This window comes from Moschus berezovskii, chromosome 2 (genome assembly GCF_049115385.1).
Source record: "Moschus berezovskii isolate FMDL1 chromosome 2, NW_MosBer_1.0, whole genome shotgun sequence".
Classification (NCBI taxonomy): Eukaryota; Metazoa; Chordata; class Mammalia; order Artiodactyla; family Moschidae; genus Moschus; species Moschus berezovskii.
In genome coordinates, this window is record NC_142461.1 from 122,406,498 (window position 1) to 122,421,234 (window position 14,737).

General features: G+C 39.7%; 1 protein-coding gene across 3 annotated transcripts in view; it reads right to left on the minus strand.

The window, feature by feature from the left end:
• CWC22 (CWC22 spliceosome associated protein) overlaps positions 1 to 14,737 on the minus strand; it is a 75,648-nt gene that overhangs the window by 52,846 nt on the left and 8,065 nt on the right. For all 3 annotated transcript variants that reach the window (XM_088830655.1, XM_088830640.1, XM_088830645.1), the window contains exon 2: positions 2,759 to 2,889. In XM_088830655.1, coding sequence (XP_088686781.1) covers positions 2,759 to 2,785 — 27 coding nt within the window. In that variant the 5' untranslated portion in view covers positions 2,786 to 2,889. The remainder of the gene's footprint in view (positions 1 to 2,758; positions 2,890 to 14,737) is intronic.

Genomic DNA, 14,737 nt, shown 5'->3' on the forward strand with positions numbered 1-14,737 from the left:
ATTAGGATCTTAGAGGAGAGATGATTATAAAGATTGCTATAGTTAAAAACATCAGATTATATGTGAGACAGAGAAAGGGGAGGAGAAGGGGAAGGAGCGGGGAGAGAAAACAATAAAACTGCACTCTCTACTTTTTCTTTTACAAGACATGACAATTATTTTGATTACATTAGGGAGAAGGCCTCAATTCTGTGCTAATGATTTTTAACACCTCTCCACAACATCTGCTGTGAGCAAGAGGGAGAAATCAAAAATACTGAAGTCGTGACTCAGGATTTCATAAATGCGATCAAGCTAGCAAATGAGTGGCACATACAGTCAGTGCTAACAGGAGATCTTAAGTAGGAACAAGCACTGGGGTACACAGTACCGAGGGTGATAGTGAGTAAGGGGGAACTTGAACTGGGTTTCAGTACATTTTACTTAGTGAAAAATAACTTCAAAGTTTGATCCAAATAACAAGAACCTGAATTTCCCTCTTTCTCTTTTCATAGAAGTTAGAGTCAAAGTCAGAGCAGTAGTTGATGGTAATATAGTGTTGAAATTACCTTTAAAAATTCTCTAAATCTTTCCTTAAGCAAAACAAATATGGTACACTGAGCAGTCACCTGTAGTCTCTGACAATGTAGATAGTGGGAGGAGGTTAGGAGCAGGAAGCCTGTGTCCAGAGGCTCTGAACATTCCTTAGGCTCAGGGAACAAGTCTTTAGAGCAAAAAAAGGAGAGGCTGGAAGAGTCAGGGAGCTTGCCTCTTACTGGCTAAGGAAGCTACATAAAGTCAATGGGAAAATAAGGGATCCTCAGCTGAAGCCTCCCGAACCTTACAGACGAGGCCTCAGAATATCAAGAGAGGATCTGAGGTAAGAATGGACCCAACCCAGCTGGTGGCCAACAAGATGGAGAGAGGAAGGCAAATGAAACTGAGAACTGGCTGAAGAGGCTTGAGCCACGAAGTGTGAGCAGCTTTCTGGGGACATTTGCCAGGCTAGGGTGATGCCCCAGAAGACCCATGTGGACGACAAAAGGAACACGTGGAGAGGCCCAGTCTAAGAGAAACAGGAAGAGGGCTCTGAGAAAGACCGAATACTTCTCGCTCTGTGCAAAAAGTAGAGACGAAACTGAGTGCTCTTGCCTAACATGGCTCAGTCAAGAGCCAGTTCTGCACAAGGTCTCCTTTCTCCTTAGGTCCCCAACTCCTACCATAGTCTGCCATCTACTAGGCCCACAATTAAGTGTTTAACTGTCAGTGGACCAATGAATACAAGTTCCAAAGAGGCAGATTTCAGAACACTATATGAAGGTATCTACTGACAGATGGCACCAGCTTCCGGGACAGCGAACCTCTGCCAAAGGAAATATGTAAGCACAGGCTGGATGTCTACCTAGAAGGGAGGCTGGAGAGTGTCTTCTCATACTCAAAAGAGGTTTGAAGAGACGGCAACAGAGCTTGTCTCGGTCTGTAAGCCTATCAATTCATTTTATTAAGCATTTACCACACCTCAAGCCTGGTACCTGGTACCTGCTGTTAAGAGCTCCTATCTCACACTAAAGTAGGTTTAGGGATACAGAGGTGGTGGAGGAGGAGAAAGGAGAAGTGTCTGTCTTTATAATCAAATAAAAATCCACCTTCCCCTTTACTGACTCCAAGATACAGGAAGTAATGTGCCTGCTTGTAGATCTATGGACTACACACACTGGCAAGCAGATCTGTGCAGCTGAAACGAAAAGGAAGTAGAACGGTTTGCTCTTCTGCAAAGTCCACTCAGAGGCAGAGGAACAGGTCTGAAGCAGATGGAGTCACAGTTCTTGTGACCACTCTGACTACCTCTACTATTCTACCTTTCTCAGAACCTGCTCCAGCCACACTGGACTCTTCAGTTTTGCCTCTGTTGCTTCCTTTGCCTAGCACACTCCTCTCCTAGACATCTACTGGGATAACTCCCTCATTTCCTTCAAGTGTGTGCTCAAAAAGGCCCCTTTTCACTGGGCCCTCCCTATGAAAAACAGATCATCCAACTGCTACTGATCACCCTTACCCTATTTCTTTTCTCCACTGCACAATCTAGCATTTAACACTGAAAATACTATAGAATCCACTGACATATTAAGTTTATGATAGATCTGCTTTCTCCACTACGAGAATGCAGACTCTACAAGGCAAAGGAATCCTGTTTTATTCACCATTTCACCCAAAGTGCTCAAAACAACCACTGGGACATAGTAAGAATTCAGTGAATATTTGGTGAATGAAGGAACGGATAATGTCTAAACTACAGCACAAAAATAAGTAGCCCATTTATGCATCTGTAATATGCAACAGGAGGTTCACTTGCAGACAGACATGCAGAAACTGTGACCAACTGAGAAAGAAGACAATCATCTTCCATGTCGTACTCACGCAGGAAATAATGCTCTTTAAGAAGAAGGGTGGGATTTCCTACTGTTTGTTATTTTTCTTTTATACATACATGCTCATTGACATGGACTTTCTTGATTTACACACACATGCACGTGCATTCATGCACACACGCACGCACACACACACACACACCCCTTCCTCCACCCCTGTACGTTCGCTCAACTTACCACTTGACCATCTGGCCAAATATCTAGAGTTGAAATTGTGTTAAGTTCAATGTGTGTATGACACAACTCTACTGTCTGGTTCTACTGTCCTAATTATATAAATGCATTTTTGTTTAAAGGGTAGATAAATGACTACAAGTTTATGTTCTTTATCATAAGTTTCAAACACTTACCTTTATTTGTGCCACACTACTTTTCATTTTCTTTTGCCAGTTGATCTGTCTAAGACTCCTTAAGCCGGCCCAAATAAATACCAAACAGGATGAATTCCTTGACAGTTTACCTTTCTGTCTGCAAATGTCACCTATAAAATATACCAAAATAAACTTTTGTTAACACTAATAAGAAGTGTGTAAAATAAAGACATGTCATTATTTTGGTAATTTTTAGGTGGCTCAGAGGTTAAAGCGTATGCCTCCAATGAGGGAGACCCAGGTTCGATCCCTGGGTCGGGAAGATCCCCTGGAGAAGGAAACGGTAACCCACTCCAGTATTCTTGCCTGGAGAATCCCATGGACGGAGAAGCCTGGTAGGCTACAGTCCACGGGGTCGCATAGAGTCGGACACGACTGAGAGACGGAACGAAACGAAACGAACGAAAAAATGCTGAACTCATAGTTATTTTCATACACAACTGCCATTCAAGTATTTTATAAGAACTGCATATCAGTAGTTTATAATTTATGGTATGGTGTAAGGTAATGAAATCGCAAAAGTGAAACAGAAAAAAAAATTAAAAGAGGTACAGAATATAGAGTAAAAACTGTGCTCAGCATCAAAATAACTGAAAACAATTTTAAATAAATCTAACTTGAATTGGACAAAGGATGATACAGATTATCTCGTCCAATCCTTCATTTTAAGGATAAAAACACTGTCAGATAAATCATTTCAATGTTCTAAGTTATAACAATGTTCTAAGCTATAAAACTGGAGAAGGCAATGACAAGCCACTCCAGTACTCTTGCCTAGAAAATCCCATGGATGGAGGAGCCTGGTAGGCTGCAGTCCGTGGGGTCGCTAAGGGTCGGACACGACTGAGCAACTTCACTTTCACTTTTCACTTTCACACACTGGAGAAGAAAATGGCAACCCACTCCAGTGTTCTTGCCTGGAGAATCCCAGGGACGGGGGACCCTGGTGGGCTTCTGTCTATGGGGTCACACAGAGTTGGACACGACTGAAGTGATGCAGCAGCAGCAGCAGCAAGCTATAAAACAAGCTAGTGGTGGACTAGAAACCCAGCTTAAGGACACCTGATTAGGTATTTTCACTGGACCACGTACACAAATAATCTAGGTACCATAAAGTACAGTGATAGAGAGTTGCCATCACTTAATGCAGTTGGGGAGGTATATATCACTAAGTAAAGTTTCCTTTACCATGGTTCTCATGCTATCTAGGTTAGCAAAAACAAAATATAGCTGATTCTTCACAAATATGTCAATCTACAAAGTATAACTGCAATCTAAAGCATATCATTGCTCAGGGACTCCCAGAGCAGAGAACCAGAGAAGGGAAGTCCCATGTGCTCAATATAATCTCCCAAATTTCTGACTACACCTGAACTCATACACATACTAAAGCCATACACACGCTGAACAGAGTTCTGCTCAGGGTTACAGAACTGAACAGAGATGTGAACAACTCAAGAGACAGATGGGTTCAAGAGACAGAATTTGCAACTTAAGCTTTATCAAATAATCACCTAAAGGGTCAACATTCCTCAGGGGAATACACCAGAATCCAAAGTCTTAACAGAATAGTAAAATGTCCATGATATAATTAAAAAACAACTTATCAGATAACTGTGGCCTGATCTTGAGGAAAAAAACAATCAAAGAAAACCAATACTGAGACACCAACCCAGATGCTGAAATTAGCATAAGAGGTTTTCAAAGCACAGTCAAAAGTGAAAAGGAAAACATGCTTGTAAGGAATAAAAATATAGAAAATTTCAGGGAAAAAAACCCAAAACAAAAAATCAACGAAACTGAAATCCAAGGACTGAAAAATACATGAAGCAAAAAAAATTCACTGGACATACTTAAGAGCAAAATGGAGATAAAGGAAAGTCAATAAGTTTGATGTAAAATCATTAGAAATTATCCAACCTAAAGAATACAGAGAGAAATTTCAATGAACTGTATCAGGGATATGTGAGACAATATCAATGGGCACTGTGTAATTAAAGTACAAGAAGGAAGGAGAGAAAGAATGGGATAGAATGTTATTTCAAGAAATAACAGCCAAGATATCCCCAAATTTGATGAAAGACACAAATTTACAGATTCAGAAGCTTGAACACTCGCCAACAGGTTACATATAAAGAAAACCACACTTACACAAATAGTTACATACAGTAGTCAGTAATCAAACTGCTGAAAACTAAAGATAAAGAGAAAATCCTGAGAGCAGCAAGAAGAAAAAACAACACATTATATAAGAGGAATAATTCAAATTATTTCTGACTTTTCTTTAGAAACTAAGGAGACCAAAAGACAGTAGAATAATCTTTAAAGTGCTGAAAGATTAAGAAACTGCTAACTTTCAGCAAAAATAATCTTAAGAATGAAGATGAAATAAAGACATTTTTCTGACTGAACAAAGCAAACAAAAACAACTAAGAGAAACTAAGAGAATGTGTCACCAGCAGACCTGCACTGCCAGAAATGCTAAGGCAAATAACACCAGATAGAAGTATGGACTTTCAAAAAGGAAAAAATTACACTGGAAATGGTAACTTCCTCAAGAAATATAAAAGACTACTTTTTCCTTTATCTACAATACACAGATCTGTTTAAAGCAGAAACTATGTTGGAGAAGACTCTTGAGAGTCCCTTGGACAGCAAGGAGATCCAACCAGTCCATCCTAAAGGAAATCAGTCCTGAATATTTATTGGAAGGACTGATGCTGAAGCTCAAATACTTTGGCCAACTGATGGGAAGAACTGACTCATTTGAAAAGACCCTGATGCTGGGGAAGACTGAAGCCAGGAGGAGAAGGGGATGACAGAAGATGAGATGGTTGGATGGCATCACTGACTCAATAGACATGAGTTAGAGTAAACTCCTGGAGTTGGTGATGGACAGGGAGGCCTGGCATGCTGCAGTCCACAGAGTCGCAAAGAGTCGAACACAACTGAGCAACTGAACTGAACTATAAAACGTCTTGAGACAGTAGAGTGTATGTATGCAGATATATGTGGACTAAAATGGACCTAAATGAGGCAAGGTTCCTGATTTTCTTCTGAGGCAGTACAATATGAACTCTAAGAAGCCTGTGAAAAGTTAAGGATAGACATTATGTTCTCTAGAGAAATGACCAAAAAAATGTAAATAAATATAACTAAAATCTCTACAGATAAATTAAAATGGAATTTAAAAAATAATTTACAAAGGCAGGAGAGAAGGAACAGAAGAACAAAAAACAGAGAAGACAAAAAGAAAAAAAATAAGATGGCAAACTTAATTAACTTTATGAATTATGTCAGGTATTAATGAACAAACATTTCTAAATAAAAAACAGAAGCTACTCCTCCCTCACCTCAGGTGATACAGCCCTGAAGGTATTATGACCTAGTCTTGGCTGGATTTTTAGGTTTCACTTGCCTCCTCAAAATGACTCACACAATGTGTATTTGCCATACACAAATCACATGATTCTTTTCAAAGATCCTGTTTTTACGGTTATAAATATATAGAACTATAAAACTCAAAAAATTTTATTCACCAAATTTTTTCCCAATGATAATGGTATTTTTTTTAACCTCTACTGGCAAGATTGATTATATTCTTTGCAACCAAAGATGGAGAAGCTGTATACAGTTAGCGAAAACAAGACCAGGAGCTGACTGTGGCTCAGATCATGAACTCCTTATTGCGAAGTTCAGACTTAAATTGAAGAAAGTAGGGAAAACCACTAGACCATTCAGATATGACCTCAATCAAATCCCTTATGATTATACAGTGGAAGTGAGAAATAGATTTAAGGGACTAGATCTGATTGATAGAGTGCCTGATGAACTCTGGACGGAGGTTCGTGACATTGTACAGGAGACAGGGACCAAGACCATCCCCATGGAAAAGAAATGCAAAAGAGCGAAATGGCTGTCTGAGGAGGCCTTACAAATAGCTGTGAAAAGAAGAGAGGCGAAAAGCAAAGGAGAAAAGGAAAGATATAAGCATCTGAATGCAGAGTTCCAAAGAATAGCAAGGAGAGATAAGAAAGCCTTCCTCAGTGATCAATGCAAAGAAATAGAGGAAAACAACAGAATAGGAAAAACAAGAGAGCTCTTCAAGAAAATCAGAGATTCCAAGGGAACATTTCATGCAAAGATGGGCTCGATAAAGGACAGAAATGGTATGGACCTAACAGAAGCAGAAGATATTAAAAAGAGGTGGCAGGAATACACAGAAGAACTGTACAAAAAAGATCTTCACGACCAAGATAGTCACGATAACGTGATCACTGACCTAGAGCCAGACATCTTGGAATGTGAAGTCAAGTGGGCCTTAGAAAGCATCACTACGAACAAAGCTAGTGGAGGTGATGGAATTCCAGTTGAGCTATTTCAAGTCTTGAAAGATGATGCTGTGAAAGTGCTGCACTCAATATGCCAGCAGATTTGGAAAACTCAGCAGTGGCCACAGGACTGGAAGAGGTCAGTCTTCATTCCAATCCCAAAGAAAGGCAATGCCAAAGAATGCTCAAACTACCGCACAATTGCACTCATCTCACACGCTAGTAAAGTCATGCTCAAAATTCTCCAAGCCAGGCTTCAGCAGTATGTAAACCGTGAACTCCCAGATGTTCAAGCAGGTTTTAGAAAAGGCAGAGGCACCAGAGATCAAATTGTCAACATCCGCTGGATCATGGAGAAAGCAAGAGAGTTTCAGAAAAACTTCTATTTCTGCTTTATTGACTATGCCAAAGCCTTTGACTGTGTGGATCACAATAAACTGTGGAACATTCTGAAAGAGATGGGAATCCCAGACCACCTGACCTGCCTCTTGAGAAACCTGTATGCAGGTCAGGAAGCAACTGTTAGAACTGGACATGGAACAACAGACTGGTTCCAAATAGGAAAAGGTGTACGTCAAGGTTGTATATTGTCACCTTGCTTATTTAACTTATATGCAGAGTACATCATGAGGAACGCTGGGCTGGAAGAAGCACAAGCTGGAATCAAGATTGCCGGGAGAAATATCAATAACCTCAGATATGCAGATGACACTACCCTTATGGCAGAAAGTGAAGAGGAACTCAAAAGCCTCTTGATGAAAGTGAAAGAGGAGAGTGAAAAGGTTGGCTTGAAGCTCAACATTCAGAAAACAAAGATCATGGCATCTGGTCCCATCACTTCATGGGAAATAGATGGAAAAACAGTGGAAACAGTGTCAGACTTTATTTTTTGGGGCTCCAAAATCACTGCAGATGCTGATTGCAGCCATGAAATTAAAAGACGCTTGCTCCTTGGAAGGAAAGTTATGACCAACCTTGATAGTATATTAAAAAGCAGAGACATTACTTTGCCAACCAAGGTCCGTCTAGTCAAGGCAATGGTTTTTCCCGTGGTCATGTATGGATGTGAGAGTTGGACTGTGAAGAAGGCTGACCGCCGAAGAATCGATGCTTTTGAACTGTGGTGCTGGAGAAGACTCTTGAGAGTCCCTTATACTGCAAGGAGATCCAACCAGTCCATTCTGGAGATCAATCCTGGATGTTCATTGGAGGGACTGATGCTAAAGCTGAAACTGCAATACTTTGGCCACCTCATGCGACGAGTTGACTCACTGGAAAAGACTCTGATGCTGGGAAAGGTTGGGGGCGGGAGGAGAAGGGGACGACGGAGAATGAGATGGCTGGATGGCATCACCGACTCTGTGGACATGAGTTTGAGTGAACTCCGGGAGTTGATGATGGACAGGGAGGCCTGGCGTGCTGTGATTCATGGGGTCGCGGAGAGTCGGACACGACTGAGCGACTGAACTGAACTGAACTGAACTGGCACGATCATTATATTCTAGTATATCCTTATCGTCTAGTATTATCTATATATAAATTTATTCAATGACAACAAACATTTATTGCACTTGTATTTTCCCAGGCATCCTTCTAAGAACTGGGTAGACAGCAATGAACAATCCTAACAAAATTCCCTGCCCACATGGAGTTTATTTATAAATTTATTTATAGATTGACTTATAAAAAGTAGTTAATTTATTTACAAAAAGTAAATCTATAATGAAAAGCAAAGCACTCAGCTACTAATAAAGCAAAGTGGCTGGCTGGGTTTTCTCTACACATGTCATTTCAGATCACTACTTAATACTGTAAAACAAGATCCCGAAGTCACTATGTTAAAAAAAAAAAGTGGAATATGCAAACCTGCATGGCTGGAGAATTACTTGTACATATATTGGGGTCCATCTGACTTACTTAGAAGATTCATATACAGGGGTGTCGGTGGGGGGCAGGATACCTAGGCACACTGGTTTTACAAAGGCATCCCTAAGGAAATTCCAATATCCAACTCTTCCTCAAGATTTCTCAGCTTTCCAATTCTGGACGAGAAACTGGTTATCAATTTGTCTTAAATCATGAGTCAAATACAGGACTCCACAGCTTATCTACTTTGTAGTGAAGAACTTAAGATATTAATCATTTGAAAAGGGAAACATAAAATTCAAATATTAATCCTTAACTCACTGGTAAAAAGCACACACATGTATGTAAAAAACAAAAATCAGTATCAGTGCTTTTTAAAGCTTAGGACATCAGCCATGATAATTAAAGTAACAGTATCTACATAATGGGCTTCCCAGGTGGTGCTTTTGGTAAAGAACTTTCTGCCAATCCAGGAGATACAAGAGATGGCAGGTTCGATCCACGGGTCAGAAGATCAACCCACTCCAGCATTCAGAATCCCATGGACAGAGGAGCCTGACAGGCTGCAATCCATAGCATTGCAAAGAGTCGGACACGACTGAAACGACTTTAGCATGCACGTATCTGCTATTACATGACCACAAACACAAACTTAAGCACTGAACTGGAGTCATCCAGATGACAAAATATGTTCATGAAACACTTTTATTATCCTTAAAATGAAAATAAAACATGAAAAACTGTGAGAGGGCAAGAAAAGAAAAACACCTGCACCAGAATTCAGTCTTCCTATGTGAACTAGATATGTATCTGATAACAATAATTGTTTCAATGATTATGTACTTCTCAAGTCAAAAAATTCATATACATAGACTCGAATAAACAGTAAAAATTTTCTTGCCCGTAGGCTTAAATATGCTTATTAACTGTGAGATCTGGAACATAGTTTATGTAAAAATTAAAAGCCTATAGAACTGTTAATGTCCTTACTATTTATAATTTGTCCCTACACCTGGGATGATACTACATGATACCTCAATAGAGGATTCCATTCTCTTCTATTTTAATAATGTTGTTATACAAATTAATTGGGGCTTCCCCGGTGGCACAGTGGTAAAGGATCCACCTGCCAATGTGGGAGACACGAGAGACGTGAGTTCAATCGCTACGTCGGGAAGATCCTCTGGACTAGGAAATGGTGACCCACTCCAAGATTCTTGCCTGGAAAATTCCATGGACAGAGGAGCCTGGAGGACGACAGTACATGGGGTACGACTGAGTACGCACGCATAAACACCCGCCGCCACCACCACAAATTAACTGAGTCACTTTTTGTCCATAGGAGTTTTTGCCCCTTCCTTACATTCACCAAGACTCCCTCTACGAGCTAGGCTCAAGAACTGAATTGTCCGAAATGAACCTGAAAAGAATCTAATCTAAGTAAAAGACTCTGCCTAGTACTCTTTACGTTTTGCAGGGAAGACGCTGGTGGATACTGCTGCCATCAGTCACCTGTGACTCATTCTCAGGACTTCTCCGATCCAGAAGGAGAAAACACAGAAGGCAGAACGAGGCCCTCCTTCAACATATGCTAGACACCAGTGACTGTCAGAGACTCATTTGCACTATTTTTGTCCTTGATCCTCTTATTTTTTTTCCCCTCTCTGCTAGTTGACACTTTTAAATCAGCACTGTACAACAGAACTTTCTGCACTGATGGAAAGGTTCTTTTTCTGTACTGTAAGTAGCCACTATACCAATAGTCACTGGCCACATGTGGCTATTGAGAACTTCAAACATACCTAGTGGAAATGAGAAAATTAATTTTATATGATTTTAATTAAGTTTATATTTAAAGATGAATAGCCACATATGGCTACTGGTTACCATACTAAACAACACAATTCTAAATGATTAGCAGACACTGGAGCCTTTTAGTCAGGGCATTCTGAATCCTTGTTTTGATGATCTCCAGATACGATACTCAAATTTCTCCAAGCCAGGCTTCAATAATATGTGAACCGTGAACTTCCAGATGTTCAAGCTGGTTTTAGAAAAGGCGGAGGAACCAGAGATCAAATTGCCAACATCCGCTGGATCATGGAGAAAGCAAGAGAGTTTCAGAAAAATATCTATTTATGCTTCATTGACTATGCCAAAGCTTTTGACTGTGTGGATCACAATAAACTGTGGAACATTCTGAAAGAGATGGGAATCCACTGTTAAAAGAGGCTTAACAGACCTAACACATGCAATATGTGGACTGTGTTTAGATCCAAAGTTGAACAAGTTGCCCTACTCTATAATGGGGTGTTTATATAGTAGGATCCATGCTAACGTGAAATGAGCACTAACTCAGTTGACTAATATCCTCTATGCAGTCTGTCTTCCAAATAAAGGAGGCAGACTGGAGGCCTCTTCTCTTCAGTTCAGTTCAGTTCAGTTCAGTCGCTCAGTCGTGTCCAACTCTTTGCGACCCCATGAATCACAGCACGCCAGGCTTCCCTGTCCATCACCAACTCCCGGAGTTCACTCAAACTCATGTCCATCAGTCGGTGATGCCATCCAGCCATCTCATTCTCTGTCATCCCCTTCTCCTCCCGCCCCCAATCCTTCCTAGCATCAGACTCTTTTCCAGTGAGTCAACTCGACGCATGAGGTGGCCAAAGTATTGCAGTTTCAGCTTTAGCATCAGTCATTCCAATGAACTCCCTGGATTGATCTCCTCTAGAATGGACTGGTTGGATCTCCTTGCAGTCCAAGGGACTCTCAAGAGTCTTCTCCAGCACCACAGTTCAAATTCTTCGGTGATCAGCTTTCTTCACAGTCCAACTCTCACATCCATACGTGACCACAGGAAAAACCATAGCCTTGACTAGACGGACCTTTGTTGGCAAAGTAATGTCTCTACTTTTTAATATGCTATCTAGGTTGGTCATAACTTTCCTTCCAAGGAGTAAGCATGTTTTAATTTCATGGCTGCAATCAGCATCTGCATTGATTTTGGAGCCCAAAAAAATAAAGTCTGACACTGTTTCCACTGTTTCCCCATCTATTTCCCATGAAGTGATGGGACCAGATGCCATGATTTTTGTTTTCTGAATGTTGAGCTTCAAGCCAACCTTTTCACTCTCCTCTTTCACTTTCATCAAGAGGCTTTTGAGTTCCTCTTCACTTTCTGCCATAAGGGTGGCGTCATCTGCATATCTGAGGTTATTGATATTTCTCCCAGCAGTCTTGATTCCAGCTTGTGCTTCTTCCAGCCCAGGGTTCCTCATGATGTACTTTGCATAGAAGTTAAATAAGCAGGGTGACAACATACAACCTTGACGTACTCCTTTCCCTATTTGGAACCAGTCTGTTGTTCCATGTCCAGTTCTAACTGTTGCTTCCTGACCTGCATACAGGTTTCTCAAGAGGCAGGTCTCTTAATGGGGGACAAAATAATGGAAGAGAGCTTTCTAGTCCAGCTTAATACTATGAACTTGCTGAAAAGTATTACACGCACATCATGGTGTTCTGAGTAGAAGAATGAGAACAGGCTGGGATCTGGACTTTCAGAAATAATTAAATCCAAACAGATAAACGTATTTTCAGCCCAAGAGAACTTACCTTAGCATGCACCTAAAATAAAATGTATTTCAAAATCAGCCTTTACCCATATACCTATATAGTGTATACTATATTCCTATATAGCATTTACCTATATAGCATGCCCAAATTGATAATAAAGGAGATAGTCTAAGCTCTAGTACCAATAATTTATAAACATTCAAAAAGCATTTTTCTCAACTGTAAAATATGTTTTCCAATGAGGTAAGTCATTTTAAAATGCAATGGTTAGTGACCCATGGCTGACAGGAACGATACAACGGTGAACACAGCTTGCCCAATGCTGTTCAAAACCAGCCAAAGGGAAGACTGCCAATGTATATAGTAGCTCCACAACACAGTAATTTGCCATCTACACTAACAATTCTACAGCACATTACAATGATGTTTCTGAGGTATCTGAGATGAACTAATTGCATTTCCTGTGTCAGAAGTCAGAAACATCTAATTTAGAGTCAGATAACAATAGCAACAACAACAAATAAATAATAAACTGTTATAGTCACAGAGACACTATACCAGGCATTTCATTTCTATATTCTTACTTAACCCTCATCGTTACCCTGCTTTCGTGACTTTTTTAAGCCTTATTTTTCAATGGGAAAACTGAGGTACAGAGAGTTGAAGTGATGTGTACAAACAAATCACTGCTAGTAAGTGACAGAGATAAAATCCAAGTCTATCTGATACTTCATCCCAACATTAGTAAGCTGATGCCAAATTGGTGAATTATAAAATGTAAAAAGACACAATCTATATATACTATGCATAAAATTTTCCTAAACTGACCCATTAAAAGTTCCAGATAGTAAAGGTTTTGATGTTAATATAATGAGGCCCTACTTTTTTTAAACAAGAATAATAATGTTAAGGATTTTTTTATATTTGCATACCAAGAATTCACTGTGACCAGGTACAATATGAGCAAATAAATCACTTGACTACTGTGTAATATCTAGTATTTTCCTTGATGATCCCTCTTGGGTCTAAAACCTGGTTTCTCTTCTCATCCTACACTCACACACACACAGCAATTTTTAATGCCTTTAATTTCAAATTATCTCGCCCACTTAAGTTTACTGAGTTTTCTTTCTGATCAGTATCATCTTTCACCTTTCTACCCTTCAACCATCATCACCAAATACTTTTCTGGCAATCAAGTACAATCTGTTACATTTCTATGTCCCAAAACATAAGAATGAAATTGATAATACTGCAGACTCCTATCCCAGTTCTAACAAAAAATGCATAAAGTACTATCACTGTCCAGATTTATACAGAATATGCCTGCAGGGAAATTCTGAGAGTTCAATATGTGCATGCTTGATATGTAGACTAATTGGAAATTCCTGCAACGAGAGTAATTTATCCAGAGTTTATAGCTCTCACTACTCTCCTTAGCATCACTGTGTGGATTTCATGATGAATTATTAAATTTCTCTCTCCTTGTCACAAGTAAGTCACTCAGCAAAACCACACCTGCTCTCCTGAGCAAGAAGAATATTTTATAATAAGATGTTGTTTCAGTAAGCATCAGAAAGCAAAATACTTAATAAGATTTGTAAGAAGACTGCTTTAGACAAGTAACTGTAAACTATAAAATTATACATTCTGCAATTACCTCAAAAGTTCAAAAAATAGGAAAATATTCAATTAATTAATGCACTACTTTCTCAATTATTTCAAAATAAAACACCTACCACTGTCCCTTAGGTATCTTCAGCCCATGTTAGAGAAACTTGTGGAAATATACTTCATAAAATTGTTAAAAGAAAGTCAGAAAGAAAAACACCAATACAGTATATTAACACATATATATGGAATATAGCAAGAGGATAATGATAACCCTGTGTACGAGACAGCAGGAGAGACACGGATGTGTGGAGCAGTCTTTTAGACTCTGTGGGAGAGGGTGAGGGTGGGATGATTTGGGAGAATGGATTGAAACATGTATATTACCACATGTGAAACAAATCTGACGTGGTTGGGGGCTCCCCACCTCAATACTCTGTGGATTCAAGAGGCCGTTCCTTCCGGAAGTGTATAAATTAGCCTGGGACAGAACCTGCACGCTGAATTTACTAATTAAGAAATGAGAAACCAGAACTATAAAGGTGGCATAGAAATACAAGAAACCATTCTTAAGTAA